At 53.1% G+C, this 23962-nt stretch overlaps 1 protein-coding gene across 3 annotated transcripts in view; it reads right to left on the reverse strand.

Moving 5' to 3' along the window:
* Window positions 1-827: 827 nt before the first annotated feature.
* Window positions 828-23962, reverse strand: part of LOC137932951 (protein nubbin-like) — a 36293-nt gene continuing 13158 nt past the window's right edge. Inside the window, exons 1-7 of one of the 3 annotated variants that reach the window (XM_068776642.1) lie at window positions 7193-7725; window positions 5178-5225; window positions 3780-4075; window positions 3614-3698; window positions 1945-2217; window positions 1481-1866; window positions 828-1224 (exon numbers count right to left, since the gene is read on the reverse strand). In XM_068776642.1, coding sequence (XP_068632743.1) covers window positions 1000-1224; window positions 1481-1866; window positions 1945-2217; window positions 3614-3698; window positions 3780-4075; window positions 5178-5225; window positions 7193-7247 — 1368 coding nt within the window. In that variant the 5' untranslated portion in view covers window positions 7248-7725 and the 3' untranslated portion in view covers window positions 828-999. Of the gene's footprint in view, window positions 1225-1480; window positions 1867-1944; window positions 2218-3613; window positions 3699-3779; window positions 4076-5177; window positions 5226-7192; window positions 7726-23962 lie in introns of those variants that run through there. The other 2 variants (XM_068776641.1, XM_068776643.1) reach the window with 2 other exon arrangements.

A 23962-nucleotide genomic window follows, 5' to 3' on the forward strand; every position in this document is an offset into this window, starting at 1 on the left:
GCAACTGTGACCGCTTAGCGCTCGATGTCGCTGGCGGCTGCGGATTGCGCCCGCTGCCGTAAGGAGAGAAGCTGCTGCGACAACATTGTAATTTATAAACCGTGTAGTTAACACTGTATCCTAAAATTAAATAAAAAAAGCATACGACATACAATGGAAAAATAATTTTAGAATAAAAGATCATTTTATTTGATTTTAGACAGTTTGTTACTTGTAGTGATTTTGTTCGTACGCCATTTTGAACGTTTAAACGTTACATTATGTTTTGTTTTGCTCATAAGTTATTATTATGTCCGACAGCTCCTCCAGCGCCCCGGGTCGCCGCGGTATTCAAGTTGCTTCATTTAGTTGTTTGAGTAACAAAGGACGGTCACCAAAAGTCGAAGCGGTACCGGCAGGCGGGCCCCGCTCGTGTGGTGCCAGCTCGGTGAGGTCTTGCGCGCTTCATATCCTTCGTGTGCGACCGAGATTAGCTGCCTTAGCCTTATTGCTAAAAAACCATCGCGTCGGCGCAGATAACTTGAGCTGAGCTTAGTTACTTTATAGATGTCAGGCCAAGCGCCCCGTTACACCGCTCTATAAAGCCATACTTTTCAGATATCATAACAGATATTGTTTCTTTCGCCAGCGACGCCGCAAGGAGCTTTGTCTTGACTGTTCAGGCTGACGTGTAGTTACTCCAGGGGGCAGCACGGGGGGTTTGCACACAGGTCAGCGGTTACGCCGCGCGGGGACGGGGCGAGGGGGGAGGGATCCGCAGTGTAAATGAAAGGCGGCGTGATCTATGATATTTTATTGTAACGTATAGATAGTCCCTAGTGGCGCGCCGCGCGCGCGGCGGGCGGTAAGTGATATGGGCCCGCGGCGCGCGGCGCATAAATAAACTTGACGTAACGTAGACTTAGCGCTAGGGCCGAGGCCGATATACAGCTATGTACAGCGCGCCCGGCGTCGGGGCGCGCGCCTATGTACAGCAGCGCCGCGCGGCGGCTCGGCGGCTCAGTCGCGCGCCGGCGTCCGCGCCAACAGCGCCAGCGGCTGCAGCGCCGCCGCCTGCAGCGCGTGAGCGTGTGCGGCGTGGGCGCCGTGCGCGACGTGGGTCCCGTGTACCGCGTGCGTCGCGTGCGGGTGGGCGTGCGGCGGCAGTGCGTGCAGCGAGGGCAGCAACGCGCCGCCCGGCGCCGCGCCGCCCGCTTCGCCCGCGGGAGGGTTAATTCGTTTCTCCTGTCGAAGATCGGCAAACTGTTAATGAGGAGCTCCGGTAGCAGCGACGACAGTACATGAGCAATTTCGATTTCAGAAGAACGGGACAGGGAACGGCTGCGGTAACTATGCGAGTTAAAAGTAATTATCAGGGAAACTTATATTGAAGCAGGCAGTCGCCTCGAGCCCATGGTTTATTGTAAAAGCATTTACTTCTGCATAACTGCAGAGAGCTAACCGTTTGTCGGAGGTGGGAGTGAAAGGGGGAAGAACTCACCTTCTGGCGGCGGTTGCAGAACCAGACGCGCACGACCTCCTTTTCCATGCAGAGCGCGTCGGCTAGCGCGGCGATCTCCTCGCTGGTGGGCTTGGGGTTGTGCAGGAAAGCCTTCTCGAGCGCCACGCGCACGCCGGACTCGATGGAGGTGCGCTTCTTGCGGCGGCGGCCCACCGCCTCGGCCAGCGCGGCGCCAGCACCCGGCGCCGCGCCGCCGCCCGCCAGCGACGAGTCCGCGTCCTCCAGCCACTTCTGCAGCAGCGGCTTTAGCTTGCACATGTTCTTGAAACTCAGGTTGAGCGCCTCGAAGCGCGAGATCGTGGTCTGCGAGAAGTCGTTGCCGTACAGCTTGCCCATGGCCAGGCCCACGTCGCCCTGCGTGAACCCTGCGGCAAGCAATCGCGACGTCAACACATGGTCTCGACGCGCACGCGGCTGGCGCTGACGCCGGGGGCAAGACTTACCGAGCTTGATGCGGCGCTGCTTGAAGGTCTTGGCGAAGTGCTCGAGCTCTTCAAGGTCGGCCGTGTCGTCGGCGGCGGGCTCGAGCGCGCGCGGCTTGTGTGCGTGCGCGTGCAGCGGCGTGCGGGGCGCGCCGGGTGAGCGTGCGCGCGACCCTGGCGTCAGCGGGGTGAGCGGCGTGAGCGGCGTGAGCGGCGTCATGGGCGTGAGGAAGGCAGCCGCGCCGGGCGGCGTGCGCCGCGGCGACGGCGACCGCGTGCCTGTCAACCGGAACGCTAAGACTCGTTATTACCGGCGACCAACCGCTCCCCGTCGCGCCTCCTCGTCCCGCTCCTCGCTGTTGTTGAGTTGTTGGAAAACATCTGGTTCGGCAAGTGTCACGGGATGACTCGGCGTCTTTATATCGGATCGAATTTTGATTTGTCCAGAGCGTTGGATTACGAGGAGCACGAGATCTCGGTCAGGTAATTAGATCATTGCGGAATAAGAAATAACGCTTTAAATTTATTGAGGTCATATTTAAATGGTAGAATACAGACAGGAGATGATGATAATGATTAAGATGGGCGTGCCCCGAGTTTCCATTTCATCTTGTTAGGGAGGAGCTATGGCTTACGATGTAAAAGATATAAAAAGTTGTGCAGTGATTTAATTGTTATAATTTATTAATTATTGGGGGAAAAATAACTGCCTAAAGTTCACTCACATTTAAAGTGTCGAGACCGACGTGCGACGGCGCCGTAACCAAGTGCAGCAGCAGCTTTTGTTCAGCCAGCTGGACTTTATTTGTGATTTGTCGAACAAGCACAGTTCCATAATGTACGCGCTCCAAGCATCCGTCGGCTGACAAATGTAAGCACGGCTCCGGTTGCCGGTTATATTTTAGTTTTTTCCACGGCTCTATGAGCCACGGGCTGCCCGCGTGGGGTAATGCTGCGGATATCTACACAATATTTGTACTGGGAAACAGCGCCGCTTGTGCAGTCTGATTTGAGACCTCTCCAGGTCCTTTGTCCAAGACAATAGAGACTGTCTTGGACAAAAATATAGCGAAGAAAATATTATAACGGTACATAGTCGATATGTTTGACAGTCTGGCAAGCATAAGTATATTAAAAAAAAAAGAATAATAGCAACGTATATAAGGAGAGCTATAAAAAAATAAGCTTGTTGTACCTTTCTCTACGCTTCATAGAATTAGTAACTGTTGTGTGGGCAACTGCGTACGGTATTATTATACACTTCCATATAATGGATATCAATTATCTTGTTATGAATTAAAGAAGTTTGTTAAACAAAAAGTTATTCAAAAAGCCCGTTAGAGCGATACTGGTTTTTAAGTGATAACAAAGTTTTGCAAAGAATTGCTCTGCCGCGCAGCTTTAACAGAAAAAATCATTGCAGGCGACTTGAATCTGATTTCAGGTTCTGTTCTGTTCTGTCCAGTTGGGTACTTTTGGCGTTCTATCTCTCCTATATAAATAATAATATAAATAAATGGATTATAATACTACTCGAGAAGGTTTGAAGGCTGAGATGAACTATGCCATTGGTTTGTGCAGTTACTAATCTTCGATACAAATAAATAAATAAACCAAGCGTGGACAGTAAAGGCGGGAAATATTCTACAAGTTGTGCTTGAAACGATCGTGGGAGGGAGCATGGACCGACCTGCCGAGGTGGGAGGAGCTACTCCGGCGCGCGCCTGCAGCTGCTGCAGCTGCTGCGCTGCGGCCTGCGCCACTGCCTGCTGCACCTGCGGCACCACAAGCACTCGGTCACTCAGGCGGAGGATCTCCATAGTAATCAAGCTTTGAGATGGGTTTGCGGCTCTTACCTGCGTGTGAAGCAACAGGGAGTGCGCGCCGTGCTGCGTGAGCAGCAGGTGCTGTAGCTGCGCCAGCGCGCCGCTGGCGCCCGCCGCGCTCTGCACAGACACAGGGAAGGGCATTAGTGCTGTGGCAGCCGGGGGACCGCACGGCGGCAAATGGAAGCGGAAGCGGAGAGCGGTTACCAGCACGGCGGCAGTGGCGGCGCTGGCCGCGCTGGCGGCGCCGGGCGCGGGCGGCAGGCGCGCGCTGGCCGGCGGCCGTTCGTCGCCGCTGGCCTCGCCGTCGCCGCTCGCCGACCCATCTGCAACGCACAAGCTGACGCTGTAGCGCGCGTCGTGTTCCCCTGACTGCACTCCATTACGAAAAATCATGTCGCAGGCACTTCGGCATCGCTGTGACGCAAGAAACGACGCACTGATTTTATGAGTGCATTGCCTAAGTGAATGGGCTACCAGTGTCTCTAACGAATACGCAAAGACAACTACTGACTGACTGAAGTGGGAGGACCCGTGGGAGGGGCCGCCCCCTGCGACGTTCGCTTCACTCTATTAAGAGGACATCGGACTTATGGTGACTCTAGGTTTTGCGCGTAACTCTGAATCCGTGCGTGAGCGTGTCCGCGGACTCGGCGTGTGATTGATGGGTGAGGCCGCTGCCGGATATTATATGTAAATGCGGAGCGCGCTCGGCCGGCCAGCGCCCTCCGCCCCCTCCGTTACACTTACACTTTAACTATTAATCGAAATATCTCAAACAAAGCTAGTAAGCGTACAGCCACGTGAATTTTAATAATTACTACTTATGTACTAATTATTAAAAGTCAGACGTCCCGCTATAATTAAAGTTAATTACAATTCCCGCACCGCGCACAAAATGCACCTCGGTTCACGCGGCGGAGGCGCGCGTATGTTATGTGGAGGAGACTAACACCGGAGTCTGTATCACGAGAGTCATGTGTTCCGCGGGAGGATCGTGGAGAGGAGGAGCAGGAGGCGCTCGGGACGCGCGGGGCGCGGGGTGCGGAGCGCGGGCCGGGTGACGTCCCCGCACGCGAGACCCACGCGACACTCATTCATTCGGGTGCTTTGATTTGTCCCGGGCCCCGCCGGAGGGGTCGCAGGTCGCAATAAGAAAAAACCATTATCGTAAGCGATCGGCGTCTTTAAAGAATGACTAAAGGGGTGAGGCGTTTTTTTCGCAACGCGTGCGGCGCGCGTGCGGGCCCGCGCGGGGCGCTAGAGCAGCGCGGCAGGTGCGCCCGCCGCCCGCACCGGCTGCGATGGCGCGAGAGTCAGAGATTTCCGTTAAGTGCAACGTGGACGTCTTGAAGCCGGACGTGGTCGCGCAGAGCCGGCAGAGAGCGGCGCTTGGGCGCAGTGCGCGCGAGTGAGGCGGGCACGTACCGTGGCTGGGCGGCGGTGACGGCGACTTGATCACGTCTCCAGATTCCTCTGCAAAAGAGAAACAGATTGCTGAGCGGCGGCGATAATGTACTCATCCAATAATAAAATAAAAACTTTAAAAATATTGTTTACATATTCAGCATTCATCTTGACGTGTCAGCGGCACTACACAAATTGATATGACAATGAAAGTTACAGCGCAAGGCACGGCCGAGCGCACGCGCGCGCCAATCGTTATAATACAAAAATAAACATAGAATCAATAATAATTATATAAAATCGTAATTCAATAATGGCGCAACCTAAATAATATACAGTGAGCGCTGTTGGTTTTAAAGGTTCGCACGGCTGCCGCGAAGGAGCTGCGCTCCCGGCCGTGCCTACCTGACAGGGCATCCAACTGCTGAAGGCGCGCGTGCGGCGTGCGCTGCCCCGCTGCACTTTTGTAAATAGTATTTTTCATCTGAAATAGGCGCCCCCGTATCCGAATGAATGCTCATCATATCGTGATAGTATTATCCGATATGATTTGCATCCGAACACTCGTCCCATTGGAGTAAGCTACCGGACCAAGGAGTTTAGGCCGGCAGACCTGACAGAGCATCATCAGAGCGCGGTTAAAGTTGCGTAACTACGTTCAATAAAAAGTTTAAGTACGCGTGTTAGGATTTGGGCCGCTAAACATCGGTGTGCAGGCGGCGGGCGGCGGCGGGCGGCGGCACGTGGCTGGATAACCGGATTAAGTAATTACGGGCGCGATTAATCGGATGAGCGGGCGCTGCCGACGCCGCGCTGCCGACGCCGCGCTGCCCGATGACGACTTGAGAGTTATCCTCGCCTCTGAATTCTCTCTGAGCGCGCGGCAACAACAGGACGCGAGGAGCAGTGCTCCTCGTCGTATCCGAGCGCGTAAAATTAACTCGCAGAGTTGTAGAGCGTGGAGCCGGGCGCACCGCCGGCTGCGGGGCGACGCTGTCCAACATTCCGATTCCTAAACTTAGATATAAAACAGCAAAAGTTGCGTGCTCCCCGCGCACTCCGCGTCGGATCACAAAAGCTTTAATCCGAGCTAAAAAAAGAAAAAACGCCTTATTGAGCAGTCAAATTCGCGAGTTTTTGCCGCGGGCATCCCCCGCGCCCCGCGCCGCTGAGCCCAAACTTTTTATTTCACAAAAAATCGACAGGGTGCACTTTTTACATCGCACGATTGAGTAATCCTTCCACGAAAGCTTCAATATTCCTGTTACTGGGAATGCACATCCCGTGCCCCGCACCCGCGCCCTGCACCCGCGGTCTGCAAACGAGATGCTGCGATGGAGACGCAGCGCCATACTGAAGTCTCACAGCGCCTTCTCATTTTCGCGTCGACGACAAGTGAATAATGTTAATTGCGCGACACAGCGGGGGCGGCGCCGCTGGTGGCAGCTCCTTCTGCCCTCGGCGCTCTGGCTCGACAGTGCGGTAATGTACAAACGCTACTGCCTTTGCAGCGTGAACGATTACTGAGCTATCAAGGCTTTTCACTTGATGGCAGCCGAGCAGCGCTGCAACCCCCCGGGTGACGCGCTGCGGCGTTGGAAAAGGATCTGGCTGTTTCACAAGATGCCATCCAAATGCGAGCGCACGCTGGTGGCGGCAGAAACAGTCGCTAGTTTCTTGTTAAAACGGAGGACGCCAGAAAAATAGGATTGATTCTGATCCTGATCAAAATGAAAATGGATCTTTCGGAAAAATCCGGGAAAATCGCTTTTATAACGAGACGGACGCAGAACCTGCACTCGAGTCGTCTGAACACCAAAGCGAGCTCTCTGTCTGCCTGGGGAACGAGCGTGAAACCAATTCAATACAAATTTACTCGTGAAAAATAAGACCCCCGAGGCATAGAGGAATATGTTTTAAGTAACAACTCAGTCTTTTTCCACCAATAGGCTTAGTGATGTTCAAGGTCCAGGACGTGCGTTCAGAGCCTCGAGCGGCGGTCACCTGCAAGCGAAGCGCGCGGCGGCGGTACTCACGGTAGGCGCTGCAGTAGGGGCGGGCGGCGGCGCGGACGCACGCCGACAGGACCATCGCGCGGGAGTGCGGTTGCCGGGCTGACTGCGCGGGGCACGTGTGCGCGCGGCTGCGTGTGGAGCGCGACTGCGGGCGAGGAAGGCTCGCCGCGCCGCCGAGCCCCGCGCCCCGCTCACAGGCCCGCACACCCCTCTCGTGGCGAATTAAAAATTCCAATTTTTTTGCTCGAATCCGTCTCTTTTTCCGCCCTTAGTGAATTTTTTTCGCGCGTCTCGCCATTATTTCGATTACCTGAGATGTAATTTTTTTTCGCTTTCGTTGAGCGCGACGTTCGTTAAAAGCTGTTTAGTTTTTTTTATAGCGGCAAAGGGGAGCGGCGGCGAGGACTCGGGTTACGCCGCGCCGGTCCCGCCGGTGGGCTCGGTTACGCGCTGCACCGCGCGGTGCAAGTCGCCGAGTGCCGAGCCCTCCGCCCGCGCCGGCCCGCGTCGCGCGCTGATGTTCGTTGTCAAAGGCATTCGGTAACAGTTAAAAATGTTTTTTTAAAGTTATAGACATTTAGGTTCGAAAGCGAATCAAGCTTCAATTTAAGATATCACAGAGAAACCGAGTAAGAATTGGTTGCGAGAAGCGGTCGCGGGTCGCAGGTTATCGGTTGCAATTTCAATTTGAAGCGGCGCCGCGGCGCTTTGTGATGCTAATGCGCGCAAACAGCGGGCAGCGCGCCGGCCGGCGGCCGAAGGCACTCCGGAGGCGCGCGTGTTTGCTCAGGCGCCGGGGCCGCCGTATGAGCTGCTTTGAATAACAGATTGGCTCTCTTTGTGCGCTCGCGAGCTGTGCAAACTGCGAGGGGCGCTCCCTCGTTTCCTTTGAAGATGTTTAAATTGGTAGCGCTTAGCGGAGCGAGCGCCCGGCCGCCGCGTCCGGTGCGCAGGTCATCGCGGGCTGCGTGCGTCGTCGCCGCGTGAGCTGACCGTGCGGCTGCGCGCGGCGCCGCACGCTCGCGGCGAGCGCGGGGCTCGCGGGCCGGCTTTTACAAATAATTTGCGCGCAGACAAGGACTGCCATTATTTTTTTGGGTAGTTTATTGTTCTATATAATATATTCCCAATTATTAGGGACACGTTAGGCGTCACGAGGCGGCGGACGCGGTGCGGTGGAGGAGGGCTGCCCTCGCGCACAGATTTCCGTTATCGCGTGTGTGCGTGTGTGCGTGTGTGCGTGCGCGCACGTCGATGGGCGGCGCGCGCCGCAACCCTTCCGCGCGCAACCCCGCGGCACCATATATAAAGCCGGTCGCCGCCGCGCGTGCCTCGCCGCCGACAAGGACGAGAGTGGACACAGCTAACTGTTGAATACAATTAATTGTCTTAAAACGGTTTGCTCGTATTGAACAAGAAAATACGGCAAACGGCGCGGAGCGAGGGCAGCAAACAAATAGTATGAACGCAGGCCTCAATCAGCTGTAAATGCTTACTCTTTGTTGTTGTGAGTGCACTACAAGCAGCCGTACGGGGACTAGGCGCCCTGCGGTGGTCGCGCACGGGGCCACTAACTTGCATCGTGTTCGTTAATGACGTCAAAGAACAAATTATTCTAAACAACTATTATTTGTCGATTCTGCAAGGTTATAAAAAAATGTAAATACAAGCGAACATTCCAATTTCTTCCAAACCGATTTATCTGTATGTGGCAATGTGGCAGTCACACCATGACTGCTAATAAATGTTTGTGGCATTGTGGCAGTCACACCATGACTGCTAATAAATGTTTTCTTATCAAATTTACTGACAATTAAAAAGCTTATTACGCTTGAGTCGTGGCATAAGAAGAAACAAACGTCAGCTGACCGGACAGATCCGCGCGTCGCAGCGGACCGCGGCGTGGTTTACCTCACGCATACACAACGATACAAGAATTGTAATACTCGTATGATTGTGACACACGATACAATTACACTGATTTAAATAATCAAAGCAATACAAAAAATTTAAAGAATAACATTTTCCTACTTTAATAATTTTGTTTAATGGGAATAGTTCATGTGAACATTCCTTAGCTGTTCCAAACGGAATAGTGTCCGTGCATGTTTGTCGTGTATTTGTGTAGGCGTGCAAGCGGACCTCTCCGGCATTACCGCGCTCGAGCCGCGGCGCGCTGCTCCTCCGCAGGCCCGTCGTGTTGAGCGCACATTCATTGAATTGTAGGATTGTATCATCTAAACAGAATCAAAATGTAATCAAACCGAAAAATATATGTAGCCGTTGTACAAAGTAAGTGTTCCGAAGGCTTTGACTTGCCCCTGCAACCGATCGCCGTGCGGTAGGTGTTTGCTTCCTTCAAACGAATGAATTCCTTAACCTTTGCACTAATACACGAAGCCACACAAAAACTATTTTATAACAGGCGGTCACAATCCAGGGCAGCGACCATCGCGCCACGGAACCGTCAATGAATACCAGCAACACTTTGTCCCTGCACTCCACTCGCGCAGGATTTCTTACAATCGGCTGCAATGTGTCGCAGCTCCGGAGCTGATCGAGTCGAGTTGAGGTGCTGATTAGAACTTAACGTTCGCTTTTGGTTGGCCTCGCGCCGGCATCGAGTTGGTTTAGTTCGTGGTTTCTTTCCATAAATTCATGCATCGCCGAGCTTCTGCTCGTGCCAGGTTGCGCCACGTCGCGCCACGTCGCGCCACGTCGTGCCACGTCGCGCCACGTCGTGCCACGTCGCGCCACGTCGCGCACCGACGTCTCTGCGCGCGCCCGCACGCGGGACTGCTGCGGTTTCGTTTGAATAAATAAATGTTAAAAGGTCAGCACTGGAAGCAACGACAGGTTCCTACACCTTTCTCGGAGCCGCATAAAATTAGAAACTCTTTTATAGGCAACTAGGTACGCTTTCACATAATAAATATAAAAAGTTTTATTGAAAAAATGAACTGCCGCAGTGTACTGGATTTTTAAAGGTCAATATAACTTGGAACTTGTTACGCTACGCGCTGGTTCCCGTACGAAAGACGTTTTTAAAGGCGGTCACAAAATTTCCGACAGCCGTTGTTGTGACCTCTGTCCGGGGCGGGGCGCATTTAATCCTTCGTAGCCTTATCGTAAGTTGCGCAGCCTCAGCAGGGCTTCTCAAGTTGTTAACAGTTTCTACCAAATGAGGCGCCGCAGACATGTTTCTGAAGACGCCCATAGGTTATACAATAGGCACAACAAAGTCGAGCGGAAAACGAATAAAAGAACAAAGCGGTAAACGTGTTTTACATAAATATGTTTTTGGGAAATTAAATCTCTGAGACCTGGAGCCGCGCGGTGCTCGCGCTGCATGAGCGACGCCGGCGCCGGCCACTTGTTTTGGCATCATTTCTGCAGTCCATATTAATGTTAGTGGAAGAAGAAAAACATTTATTTTACATATTACAGGACACTCTTCGTGAGCAGAAAGTCAATAAATACAAATGTTGTATCTATTTCCTCGTACTTCACATATTTTGTAGTCAAATGGAGCTTTGGCTAAATAAAATAAATGAAATAAAAGAATAGGCTTTGCTGGGCGCCTCCGAAAACCAAGACATCGAGTCACCGCACGGCGGCCACTGGATCGGCACGTCGATTCTGTCGTGAAGAAATTGGCACGAAACTCTTTCAGCGCTAATTTTACAGTTTTGTCGTTTTATAAGTTAATTGCGTCGCGCGAACATTGGCGTCATAGTAAGCTCAGACATTTTCGTTTCTTTAATAAAAATATGGTCGGGATATACGGCTCTGAGCGCGCTGCCGATGCCTACAATGTGCGCCTCGGTGCTCGGAACAACTTGCTGTAAGGATGGCCTGGTGTTTTATGCTTCAATACCCCAAAGATAGGATTGGCAAAGTAGCATTTTTGAAATTTTCCGTTATGACAAGAGTGACGTGGTCTGCGGAACGGAATGCTGAACCAAAATGGAGGTTGTCCTGCGGCCTGGGGGCAGCTGCAGGCACACATTCTCGTTTCCTTTGAGAGGACATGCGAGAGGCAGCGCGGCCCGCGTCGCTGCAGTGCCGGCAGCGCGCGCGGGGCCGGGGCGGGGGCGGGGGCGCCGGCGCTAATCAATATTAGTGCAGCTGCAGCCGCGCCCGGCGCGCTGCGACGCCTCCCAATCGTACTCCACAAAGTCATCTTAACGTAACTCGCAATAGTCACCGGCGGCCGCGGGTGTTAATTCGCTTCGCGTAGTGTGACTGTCGAAAGAGGTGCAGCCGGGCGGCGGGGCGGCGGGGCGGCGGGGCGGCACGCGGGTATGTAAATGGCATGTAGATCGTATGTAGATGATATGTAGATGGGGTCGCGCGCGATTGGGCGCGGGACGACGCGCGGGGCGGAGCGGGCTGGCGGGGGGGTGCGAGGGGCGAGGGATGCGGCGCGAGACGCGGAAGGGTTGCCAGATTTGTGTCACCGCGGAAATTGGCACATGGCGGCTCTAATTTAAAACCCGATGATAAATGGCGCGCACGTGGCGCACCCCTTTAATTATAAGCGGGCCCTGCCCCCGCGCCCCCGCGCCCCCGCCCCGCGCGCTTCTCAATTTATGAAGGTGTACAGCGGCGCACGGCCCGCGCTCGCACAACAATGATCTGAAATTTTGTTACAGGCCGCACACGCGACGCAGCCCGCTGCTCGCGCCCGGCCGAGCTGCGGCGACCGACGCGCCCTGAGCGCACAGGCGGACACAATTAGCGGCAATAGCGAACTAGTAAATTAAACAATAGACAGGGGTGTTTATGGATTCATAAAATACCAGGAATAACGTTATTTTGGGAAATGAATACGACATGTACGTCTGCACGTACAGGACTGACAAATGCTTATATTCTCGTGGTAACGAGAAACCGTTGGGTGTTGTTTATTTTTTAGTAGTTTAGTGATTCTGTATCACAAAAAATCACTAAACTACTATAAATTAGAAATACGCATAAACATCCAGGTGCTAAATGAACAGGGAAAGTCACAATGAGAAATTGCCAGACGAGTGAAAGTTTTGCACGTGCTGTGCGATTAACCAACAAAATGTTTGCGGCGGGCTGGTTCTCACGAAAACAAGACAAGAGCGGGCAGAATACGCGTCGCTAGTGATTGCCGTGCCACGCGTCTACTTGGACGTTAGGCGGTGCAATGACAGCACGGTGGCCGCTCTGAGCCGGCAGCGCGGTCGCCCGGCGCGCGCTCACTCCTCGACGTGGCAGTATGCGCAGGAGCCGGCGGCACGGAAATAACGTCGACAACGCGTTCAAGAACGCTTTACTGATAGTCACTGCGGCTGCCGAAGCAAGGGGTGGACCAACCAAATATTTTTGTTTAATATAGGATTGTTAAGAACAATTTCATTTTTATTTCTCAACCCAAACAGTCGCAGCTCGCGCTGTTGTGGGCGCAAAGCTGCTGTACTTTAATGAAACGCAGCCGCCACGCTCGTGCTGCGCGGCCTCGCTGCAACGTCCGGGTGGAGCCCAATCAATATTATGATATAGGAATTGGCACTCCTACCGCAGGCCCTTCTGTGGCAGTCCAAGCCTTTGAACAGGACAACTGTGCTCTCACAGATGTAACAAGATGGATGATTCTTGCGTTATGTCATATGGTTTACTTAGATATGACAAACAAAGTTTTTGTGAAAGTATAACCTTCAAGTTTAATTTGTTCGTTCGCCTCCCCGGCGGCCGGGCCTGCGCGTCTCAAGTAACTGCCGCCGTCTCGAGCTCACCGCGCGCTGTCTTCCTCGACTTGTGCGGCCGACTTTGGAAATATCCTCCTCGTTTTGCGCTCAACTTCTGTTCCTGTGTTCCGCGGCGACACGCATATCTCATGACCCGTGGTTATCTTTTGGTTCAAAATTTCTATTTCTCTCAACGCTTTAGCTCGACTTACATCAAGAAGCAGATGGCGCATGCGTACGTCTAGATTGGCATGCTTCATTTGGTTCAATTTAATTCACTAACCATCCCTTAAAACTTTTAACGCGGTTACGACATGTTTTTGCTGCTTTGTGTTATAGTTCCCTGTTCCCGACAGCGTCGACAGGAACTGGGCCTGCGCTCGCCTGCGCGCATAATCAATTAGAATCGCGTAAAATGTCGCAGCTTTACTTTATTCAGAAAAGAAACGCTAGTTTTTAAAACGAGGGTCCGAAATGTGACCGCGCGCCCACACCCCGCACCGCCTTTGCTCGTTCAAATGCAATCCGAATGTTGTGTCGAGGTTCTCACGGGAGTGCAGCGCTACCATGTTCTGCGCGGCAATGCAGGCAGCAGCCGCCGCGCCCGCACGCACGCCCGGCGCCACCGGAGCCGCCGCCGCCCACGCGTGCGGCGCGCTTGCCTGATGACCGTAAGTCATTAATATTAAATCGATCTCGATTTCATTATTTAATTCGTTATATATAGGAGCTATAGAGTAACAATGCAGAGTTTGTCTTTTATTTAAAAGAGAGAGCATGTACGCGGGTGTGCGCGGCGCGAGCGCAGCAGATGGCACGCGCCGCCATGTACCGTTTAACAATTGAAAATAAAAGTCCGCACGCACACAGGCGCGCGTGTGCACGTGTACAAGGGTTGCGCTTCACCCTTCCTCTCGCGATTACACATTTTTTACGTCGCGTGACGCGATGCTGCGCCCCGGGCGGTGTGGGGCGGCGCGGGGCGGCGCGGGGGGCGCGGCGCAGGCGGGGCTCGTTTGCATAACCGTGCAGCTCGTCCGCGACTCCGCGAGCTGGCGCTGCTTGCCCGTCGGAGGGCACGGATGGACCGGTGCAACCGACTGGCCCCGCGAGCGAGAGGAGCAGCTTCCTGTAGCCTGACGCTGTAAGGTTCACAATATCTACGAGCGTGACAGCCTGAAATAGCGAAGTACTCGCAGGAAGCGCGCCGCTCAGGACCCGAAGTCGTGAGTCGTGAGTCGCGGGTTCGTGCTTCGAGAGCTACAACAGACTACTACTACAGTTTGCTTCGTATATAAAGATGTTTAGGGAGAAAGGTTTTCCAAGCGCATTCGCACACACGAAACGGTGAAAGTAAGCCTTTAAAAGCTCACACAATCTCAATACTATCTGGGGAACAGGCAACGCGAGCTGCCGGAGCGAAGGCGCCGCGCCTCGCTGCGCCGCGCAGCTGATTCCCTGTTTTTTTGCAAAAACCGTTATTTTCGACATAAATCTCACCCTTCCGAGTTTGAAATTTCAACTTCCCCGGCGAACAAAGCGCCTCTCCGTGTGCGCCGTGATTTTTTAAAAAGTGTGGGGTAATGCAGTTTTTACCGGCGCGTCGTTCGTTATTCCTTCCCACGGCGGGGAAGTGGGTCACGCATTGTTCGTTTCCTTCGTTTTCGTAAAAAGCGATTTGGACCTGCCGCGCTCCCCTGACACACTTTTTACGCGAAACGTTCAAAAACGTTCGTCCGCCTCGCAGCTTTGCGCGTAATTTTCTCAGGAACTGTCAATTTTTTTCCTGGAAACATGGCGCCGCGGCTTGTCGCACGGGAGGCGAACGTTGTAGCGCCGCAAGGGTTGCGCGGGCTGCGGGGTCGCGGGGTCGCGGGGTCCCGAGGTCGCGGGGCTGCGGCACACTGATTAGGTAAACAAAGCGGCGGGCCGGAGGGCGCGGGGCGGAGGCGCGCCGAGATTACCTCCGTTTTAACGCGTGAGAGATTTCAAAGGCGGCCACTTCACAAATAATCCATCGACGGGCGCAGAGCGAGGAGGGTCCGAGGGGCACAAATTCGATTCCATCTTAAATTGGAGTGCATATTCGACTAACGAGATTTGCGGAGTGGCTCCCTCTGTCCGGCACAATGTGCCGCCGCCCCGCGCCCCGCGCCCCCGCGTCCCCTACGAGGTGACAAACACATTGGTGCAGCGGCTCGCGCCTGGCGTCGGCCGAAGCACTGGTGCTTCACCGATTGATATCTAATGCCTCCGGAGCGCCGCGTCGCCGGTGCACTTTCTAGGCGATGTCCGGTTCCCAGGGCTCGTTCAAAATGTTCGTTAGGTCGAGTGATCCGTGCCGCTGTTCGATTCTCGGAGCGGTTTTTGCAGAGTTGGTTACACGGTGAAAGTCGTATTCAAGAATGTTATAATTCATATAATTTTGATTTGCTCTGTTCTGCTGTTAACAGTTAGTTGCAAGAAGCATAACGTCGATATAAAACAAACTTGCGCAGAAGTAAACCAATAACCAAGAGTAGACGTACTCGGATAGCTTTCCTCTTGGATCCAAAAGCGATGGCAAGCGGTAGCAATCAATACTACTTTTTTAGTTGGGCCTCCTAGCGGTGTTCCGCGAGGCTCGCAATTGGTCCCGCTGTTGTTTGTGGTCTATATAAGAGATACGGAGACGGCCCGGAGCCTCCACTCTATCTAGTTCACTGCGTTTTGCAGAAGGCTTGAAAACTTTTACCGTTGCATCATTCCTTGATGTCATATCGGTGCTCCCGGTTGACTAGACTGCAACTTGACCTCAAGCTTTTTGAAATACTCTGTCGTTATATTTACGAGGAAGCCAGAGGGTTTGACTTCGATTTCCACATCGGGAGGTCAAATCTTACCAAGCTGCAGAGACAGGATCATAAAACCGATCCACTATAAACATGTTGATTCTATTGTTAACAAAGCTTTTAAATGATCCGGCTGTGTATATATACATAAATATAATGCGACAGACTGTCCTTGTACTTGAATGGATTCAAATGTCTTAAACTTTCCTTGCTGATCCGGCTGCCAGTGCGGTCCTGAAATAGAGGAAACAGTAGCGCAGGCCCACGCGGGGTGCCCCAGATGTGGACAAGAAAGTTCCGATTTGAATAATAAAATTGATAGAACGCTCAAAATGACGTATAAAATAATGTACTGGAATTGCAGGAAAATATGGACAAAAGATCCAATAACCCATAACTTGATTGTATTGTTAGGTTGGCTGTGTTAGGGTAATGTAGAGAATTAAGCGTAATCAAAGTTAAGGATATATTTGTAAATAGAAGTTACGAAATTAGGCGCGGGCAGAAGAAGTTTACAACCAGGAGAGACAAGAGGTGAGAGGATGCCGGGTCTCCTCGCCGGCAGGAGTAGTTTAACAAAAATGATTTAACTGCATCGTTGCTTTGTATAATTAGCTGCTGCAACAGCTATGGGGACCAACAAGTCCTTCACGCAAACAAAAAAAATAAATAAAATAGATAATTTGGCAACGATATTGTAATAATTATAATTGGAAATGAATTTACTTTTATTTGGAACAAAGACAAAGATGCCAGATATTTGTTTCTCTTTTGTTCGTTCACATCAATGATATTCTCGATCTCCTAACCCATGCTGCAATAAGCACTTGTCGCGCTGACGACACTGCAACAGTACTATAAGTCACGAGCTGGAACTGAATACCAAACAGTCCGAAGCCGGGCCGCACCAGACCACTGACAGACTTAATAAGAACTTGTTTTTTCTGAACACAAAACTTCAAAATTGTTGGTTTTAACAAAAACTTTGAATCCAGAACACTTTAACAGTTAACAGTTTGAGACTGAGTGAGTTCCTGTTCACCGTACAAGACCCACACAACACGGTCCGCGCCGTGCACCGGCAACAACTCCTGTGTTACTCATCCTAATTGTATAAAATATTTGTGCATTCTAGTTGAGGCGAAACTATGAAACATTTCATCTTTGCGCTTGTAGGCCGCACCGGAAACATAATTTGTGATCTGAAACGTCACAAATGATGTTACGAGCACATCGCCAATAAAAATATACTAACACAAGATTATTATTTACTGTGCCAATACAAGTTGTCCTACAACACCACAACGTGAAGAAGTGCTCTAAAATCGCCTGTGATCGAGCTAAATAACGTGGCGAAATTTCAAAAGCAACACCTGCCGGTGTCCCACTAACTACATTCACAAACAATTTTCTTTTCTTTGAAGAGGACTAATTTACACCCAGAAAGAGGCCCTGATATCTCGAAAACCCACGAGAACATGTAGGTTTACTAAGTAAGCGTAACTTTAGAATCGCTGCACCCGGTGTGCGGACATGTTTTCGCGAGGCGTCATTTTAAACAAAACAAAGTGCTGGCATCGATAACAAAGTTGTCTTAGTCTTTTATTACAAACTTAACGGCAGAAATATTACAAAACTTATATATATGCATATAATTTTTTTCTGTAATCATTTTATACATGTTAATTACATACGTACATACGTTACGAAAGTGAAGGATTAGTCTCATACCCCTGCTGCATGTATTGTATTCCACGCTCGCTACGGAACCCTTCCCCCACCCGTAACACACTCTCACACACACACATTCAAATGCGCATACACACTTTCATAAATAAATACCCTTCTTAGTAATTGTTGCAACATTTATTTTATGTAATACATAATGTCAATTCAAAAATATATACGTTAGGAACGAACGCAATCGTCGCCGCGAGCAGCGGCTGTCATATGCTCTCAACTAAATTATTTGCATCACGAACACGCGAGTCGACGACTACATTTCGAATTTGGTTACATGCATCCATGTATATAATAAAGTTAAATAAATTTAAATTTGATGATAAATATGTATAATTTATTTAATTGTCAAATCTAAAGCTTGTATTTTAAATAAATAAATTGTAGTAAGAACTGTAACTAACATAATAAACATATAACAATTATGTCGAACAAAAACGCTATGTGTGAACACGCGCTAGTACAAGTCGAGCGGACTCGCACTGTACGGATACAATCCGCTCCAAGTCGAGCGAACACGCTATGTGAGAACACGCGCTATTACAAGTAGAGCGGACACGCAGTGTACGGATACAATCCGCTCCAGGTCGAGCGAACACGCTATGTGCGAACACGCGCTATTACAAGTAGAGCGGACACGCACTGTACGGATACAATCCGCTCCAAGTCGAGCGAACACGCTATGTGCGAACACGCGCTATTACAAGTAGAGCGGACACGCAGTGTACGGATACAATCCGCTCCAGGTCGAGCGAACACGCTATGTGCGAACACGCGCTATTACAAGTAGAGCGGACACACAGTGTACGGATACAATCCGCTCCAGGTCGAGCGAACACGCTATGTGCGAACACGCGCTATTACAAGTAGAGCGGACACGCAGTGTACGGATACAATCCGCTCCAGGTCGAGCGAACACGCTATGTGCGAACACGCGCTATTACAAGTCGAGCGGATACGCAGTGTACGGATACAATCCGCTCCAGGTCGAGCGAACACGCTATGTGCGAACACGCGCTATTACAAGTAGAGCGGACACGCACTGTACGGATACAATCCGCTCCAAGTCGAGCGAACACGCTATGTGCGAACACGCGCTATTACAAGTCGAGCGGACACGCAGTGTACGGATACAATCCGCTCCAGGTCGAGCGAACACGCTATGTGCGAACACGCGCTATTACAAGTAGAGCGGACACGCAGTGTACGGATACAATCCGCTCCAGGTCGAGCGAACACGCTATGTGCGAACACGCGCTATTACAAGTCGAGCGGACACGCAGTGTACGGATACAATCCGCTCCAGGTCGAGCGAACACGCTATGTGCGAACACGCGCTATTACAAGTCGAGCGGACACGCAGTGTACGGATACAATCCGCTCCAGGTCGAGCGAACACGCTATGTGCGAACACGCGCTATTACAAGTAGAGCGGACACGCAGTGTACGGATACAATCCGCTCCAGGTCGAGCGAACACGCTATATGCGAACACGCGCTATTACAAGTCGAGCGGACACGCAGTGTACGGATACAATCCGCTCCAGGTCGAGCGAACACGCTATGTGCGAACACGCGCTATTACAAGTAGAGCGGACACGCAGTGTACGGATACAATCCGCTCCAGGTCGAGCGAACACGCTATGTGCGAACACGCGCTATTACAAGTAGAGCGGACACGCAGTGTACGGATACAATCCGCTCCAGGTCGAGCGAACACGCTATGTGCGAACACGCGCTATTACAAGTAGAGCGGACACGCAGTGTACGGATACAATCCGCTCCAGGTCGAGCGAACACGCTATGTGCGAACACGCGCTAGTACAAGTAGAGCGGACACGCAGTGTACGGATACAATCCGCTCCAGGTCGAGCGAACACGCTATGTGCGAACACGCGCTAGTACAAGTCGAGCGGACACGCACTGTACGAACTACTGCAGGCGAAGGATGAGAAACCGAGTCCGTTTATCAAGTGCTGCCCGCCGAGCCGCGGCCGTCTCCATTACACCGCGATTCTGGATCAAGGGTTTAAAAAAGTACGATTTTAAATAATCTACTATCGAGTACATGTAGAGCTTTACAAAGATCTACGGCGGAACATGCCGCGGCGACCGTTCTCTTTATTCAGTATTTATTGTTGTTTTCTTCGAATCAAACACAATGAACTGATTATGTTCATCTAAGTCGATGGGTATTGTGAACGGTGTTGTTGCGGCGGCGCGGGCGGGCACACCTGCGCCGCTAATTCCGACGGCTTATGATGCTCCTGCGCGGATGAAACAAAGCGGTCTCTGATATCAGGTTACGGCGCGGATGGCGGCTCACCGAGCTCGCGGGGCGCGGCGGGACGCGGCGGGACGCGGCGGGACGCGGCGGGACGCGGCACGGCGCGGGCGGCGGCGCGGAACGCGATGCCCCGGTGACAACAATATAACAATTACCGCGTCGGCGCGATGCTATCACCCGCAAATTATGCTCATTTAAATAGCGCGCCGCGCGACAGCGGCCCTTGCGGCCGGCGCGTGAAGGGACGCAGTGCCGGGGACCGGCGCGCGGCGGGCGCTGCCTCTGCCTGCGCCGACGCCGCGGCCGGAGGCGCACGTTGCAGAGGGGACGTGTGCGCGGCGCGGGCGGCCTTAAAGCTCGCTCAACTCAAGCTTAAAATATTAGCGATTCAGATCTATGATCAGATCGTAATTTAAAAGAGAAATCCGTTGCGCCGTTGTTGTTTTTTTTTAAATTAGTATCGTTTTATCTAAGTGGGCCGCCGCCACGTTTGTACACGATTTGAAAAGTTTGTTACGAGTTGCGAACGATCTGGCGATGCTTTACGGCAGCTATCGCAGCGCCCGCGCATCGTGCTGTGTATGTAAGTTCTATCAGGCAGGCAGCATACAGCCCGCAGCGGCCGGAGTGGCACCGCAGCGGGGTGGGCCGGGGGGCGCGGGACGCGGATCGAATTCGAAATCCGATGGCAAGAAGCGATTGGAGGCGCGCGGCGGACAAAGCGCGCTTTGTCCGCCGCGCGCGTCTTTGCCTCGATTTGTTATCTAAACGTATTAATCGGCGCGGGTCGTCGGCCGCGGGCCGCGTGCGCCGGCGCGCCTCCGGACCCGACGCTGGCCGTCGCCCCCGCGCAGGCTTGCCCGCAGCTCCCCGGCGCTGTCCCGGTCGCTGCTCACTAGTTTCGGTCTAATCGTTTCGGCGGGGAGGCTGTCCGCAACACTGCTTACTTACCTTGTGTCGAGTCGACACGACACAAGAAATCTAATTAGACATAACGGCGCCGATCTTATTGGGACGCGTCCGACACCATGTCTTGTATATAAACAAAGTTTCCGAACAATGTTTTGATGCTCATCTGAATGTCAAAAGGAAAATTGAATATCTTAATAAATATTTTATTTATTCGCTCTGAGTACCGTAAACAAAATCCCGTAGCGCGCGGCCGTGACCATGATTTACGACAGTTTTTCTTACCAAACAAAAACCCACAGCCGACGCGAGCATCGGCGCCGAGCGGTATCTGAACGCGGGCACCGGCGCTGCACCGTCGCCGCGGACGCAGCGCGCGCGGGGGCGGCCCGACGGCGGCGCCGGGGTCACTTCAACGCGCTTCCAATTTAAGTTCCAACAAGATGGCAGAGCGGTAGCGAAAACATTATGGGAAAATTTAATTGGGTAAAGTTCGAAATAATCTCATAAAAATCTGAAAAGAATGCTATTGGAAAAAAACTATCGGTGGATCTAATTGGGAAAACTTTGAGGAATCTCATTAGAAAAGAAAGAACGAGTCTTACTGGAAAAGCTGGAATGCACGCACGAGCCGCGCACTCCAATTGCATCGGCGCTTATTATGCCTGCGCCACGAAATTCCGCTTAGGCGGCGAGAATTTGAATAGAGTTTTACTTCGGCCACCGCTCACGGCCTTAATTAGCCGCCATTATATGCGCGCGCGACCGATTAGCGCAGTCAGCGCCGTTAATGAGCACCGCCGACCCGCGCCGACCCGTGCCGACCCGCGCCGACCCGCGCCGACCCGCGCCGACCCGCGCCGACCCGCGCCGACCCGCGCCGACCCGCGCCGACCCGCGCCGACCCGCGCCGACCCGCGCCGACCCGCGCCGACCCGCGCCGACCCGCGCCGACCCGCGCCGACCCGCGCCGACCCGCGCCGACCCGCGTAGCTCATCGGCGGTTCATGGCAGTCGGCCGAAGGCGCGCCTGCCCGACGAGCAGCTCCCGGTCAACCTCGCGTGTTGATGCGCGTCGCGAACAACTTAGCTTAGCGCAGAAGGCGGTGACGGAAGGGCCCGTGTGTTTGTGCGCCTGTGTGCCTGTGACGGCGGCGCGGTACGCGAGCCCGGCCCGGCCGCGACCTGAGTGCAACGACGCGGCACCGAAACGACAACGACGTGTCCCGGCAATCAATAATTTTCGCAGAGAAAATATTTTTGTTAGAAGTTGAAAGTGTAATCGGCTGTCAAATGCCGGCGCGGTACAAAAATAGCCAGTTGATTGGGTTTTTACGGACGGGTTGGCGGGACCGCTAGGAATTCGGGAGGGCGAGCGGCGGCCGCCGGCAGGGAGGGCAATTTAAAATTTAGATAAGCAGAATAGTTTGCCGGAGGAAGTTCGCGCGCGAGAGGGCACCCGCGCCGACCGGAGCATTACCGCATCATCTCCGCTCCGGAGCGAGCGTGTTCTAGAAAGCGGAGCCACGCGGACGCCCAGAGAAAAGGGCTTTTCTGAGAGCACGAAGGCCTTAGGTCGGCTTCCAGCATTCCCGTGTGCTTTGATAGTTTGGAGTTATAATTGTAAGCCGCGCGTCCGTCGCAGACGACTTGCATTCGGACGAGCGCATCCCGACTTCTGTTTGTTAGCGTCGGCCGGGCAGTGCGGGTCCGTGCTGGTGCGAACAATCTGTGTATCGTGTTAAGGTCGGCTGCACAATCCTTATGAGCGAGCTCCCGCCCGAGCCGTCTCGACAACTAACGCTACTGAGTGGACTGGAGAGAAGCGGGTGACCGTTGGACGGTACCGGAATTGTTATATTTATTACTTGTCCAGATTGAACTCGTCAGGCGTCGCAATCTGCGGTTAAGCCCTGCCGGCACGCGCGCACCGCCTTTGCGGAGGGCGCGGACCTCTTTATTGATCGCATCCGCACGACCTCGTCCTCATTAGCGCGTGGAGCCGCCGACTACTTTCCTGGTAGCGCATGCCGCGCGTTCCTACCGAATACTTAATCCTTCAATGCAAAAGGATCCGAGACGGCCTGCCAAGATCTGAGGTGCTCGCAGTTATAGTGAGTTATTACACAGGCTGGGGGGGAAACCGCGGCCTTGTCGGGGGAGGAGGGCGCGAGGCGTGCGGCGGCGGCGGAGACGGGGGCGCGCGGAGGAGCAGCAGGTGCGCGCGCGCCGACAAATATCAAGGCATGTCACTCACCCCCGGCACCGTTACGCCGCACGCAAATTAAGAATTAGCATCGCGCCGGATGGCGGCCACATTCCCGGCGCGTCGGCGGTCGCGGAATTTACGTGCGCAAGAGCATTGTTACGTGGCTCGTAGTTGGTACAAGGTGCGCGGGGCGTGCGGGGCGCGCGGGGCGCGAGGGCTAATTAATTAGGCGCGGTGTGAGGCAAGCGATCACGAAAGAATATTCACAAGGCGTTTTTGAATATTTCACAATTAGCATTCCAGATCTTGCAGACGATTCGAGAAATCTATTCATATTAAAGAACGACGATTGATGTTACAGTCGCAAGGCCCGCTCGCTGCACGTCGGATCTTATTAGGCAGCGCTGGAGGGCGGCGCGGCCACGTGGCAGCCGCTCCGTTGTCCGCTGGGACGGATTTTATTCCGGAGTCCGTTACTGTCCGCCGCCGCGCGCCGCCGCGAGCCGACGGCACAATGACATCGCGCTTTCGTCCATTGTCCCGCGGCCGCCGCTTTTTACGTTTGTTGAGCCTTTCGTTTGTATTCCTCGTCGCCGGCAATAAATTAGAAAGTTGTGTTTCGTTTATCGTTTGTAGCGCTCTATAGTTTGTGCGCGCTCCTTCCCGCGCGGCGGGGGCTGCGGCGGGGGGCTGCGGCGGGTCGGGGCACGTCCAGCGCCGCTTTACAAAGTTGTCGGAAACCATTTCCAGTATTTTTTTAATAACATACATTCCACAGGGATAGAGAATTCTAGGTTTCACAGGCGCAGCGCGGACCGAGTGCGAAAAACGCTTGGCTCTTGTCGCAATTAAGAAAGCAGATAGAGCAGGTCTCGTAGGTGCTCTAGGATTCTCGTATAAAAAGTGGTATTTGTTTGTACGCGTTTTGCATCTGGGACTGGGCCGCGGCGAGGGGCCAAATGTCAAGGGCGCGGTAACGGGCCGCGCGACCTTTTCACCCCCGCCCCCCGCCCAAGGCTCATGGCGGGAGTGTCGCTGGTACTGTTAGCGTGGAACAGCTAGCGATACCAAATGTCAGCAGAGCTAGAGAAAGTCTTTT

This window comes from Battus philenor, unplaced genomic scaffold (genome assembly GCF_028537555.1).
Source record: "Battus philenor isolate CCGP_79_NKW_IND1 unplaced genomic scaffold, ilBatPhil1.0.hap1 SCAF_12, whole genome shotgun sequence".
NCBI lineage: Eukaryota > Metazoa > Arthropoda > Insecta > Lepidoptera > Papilionidae > Battus > Battus philenor.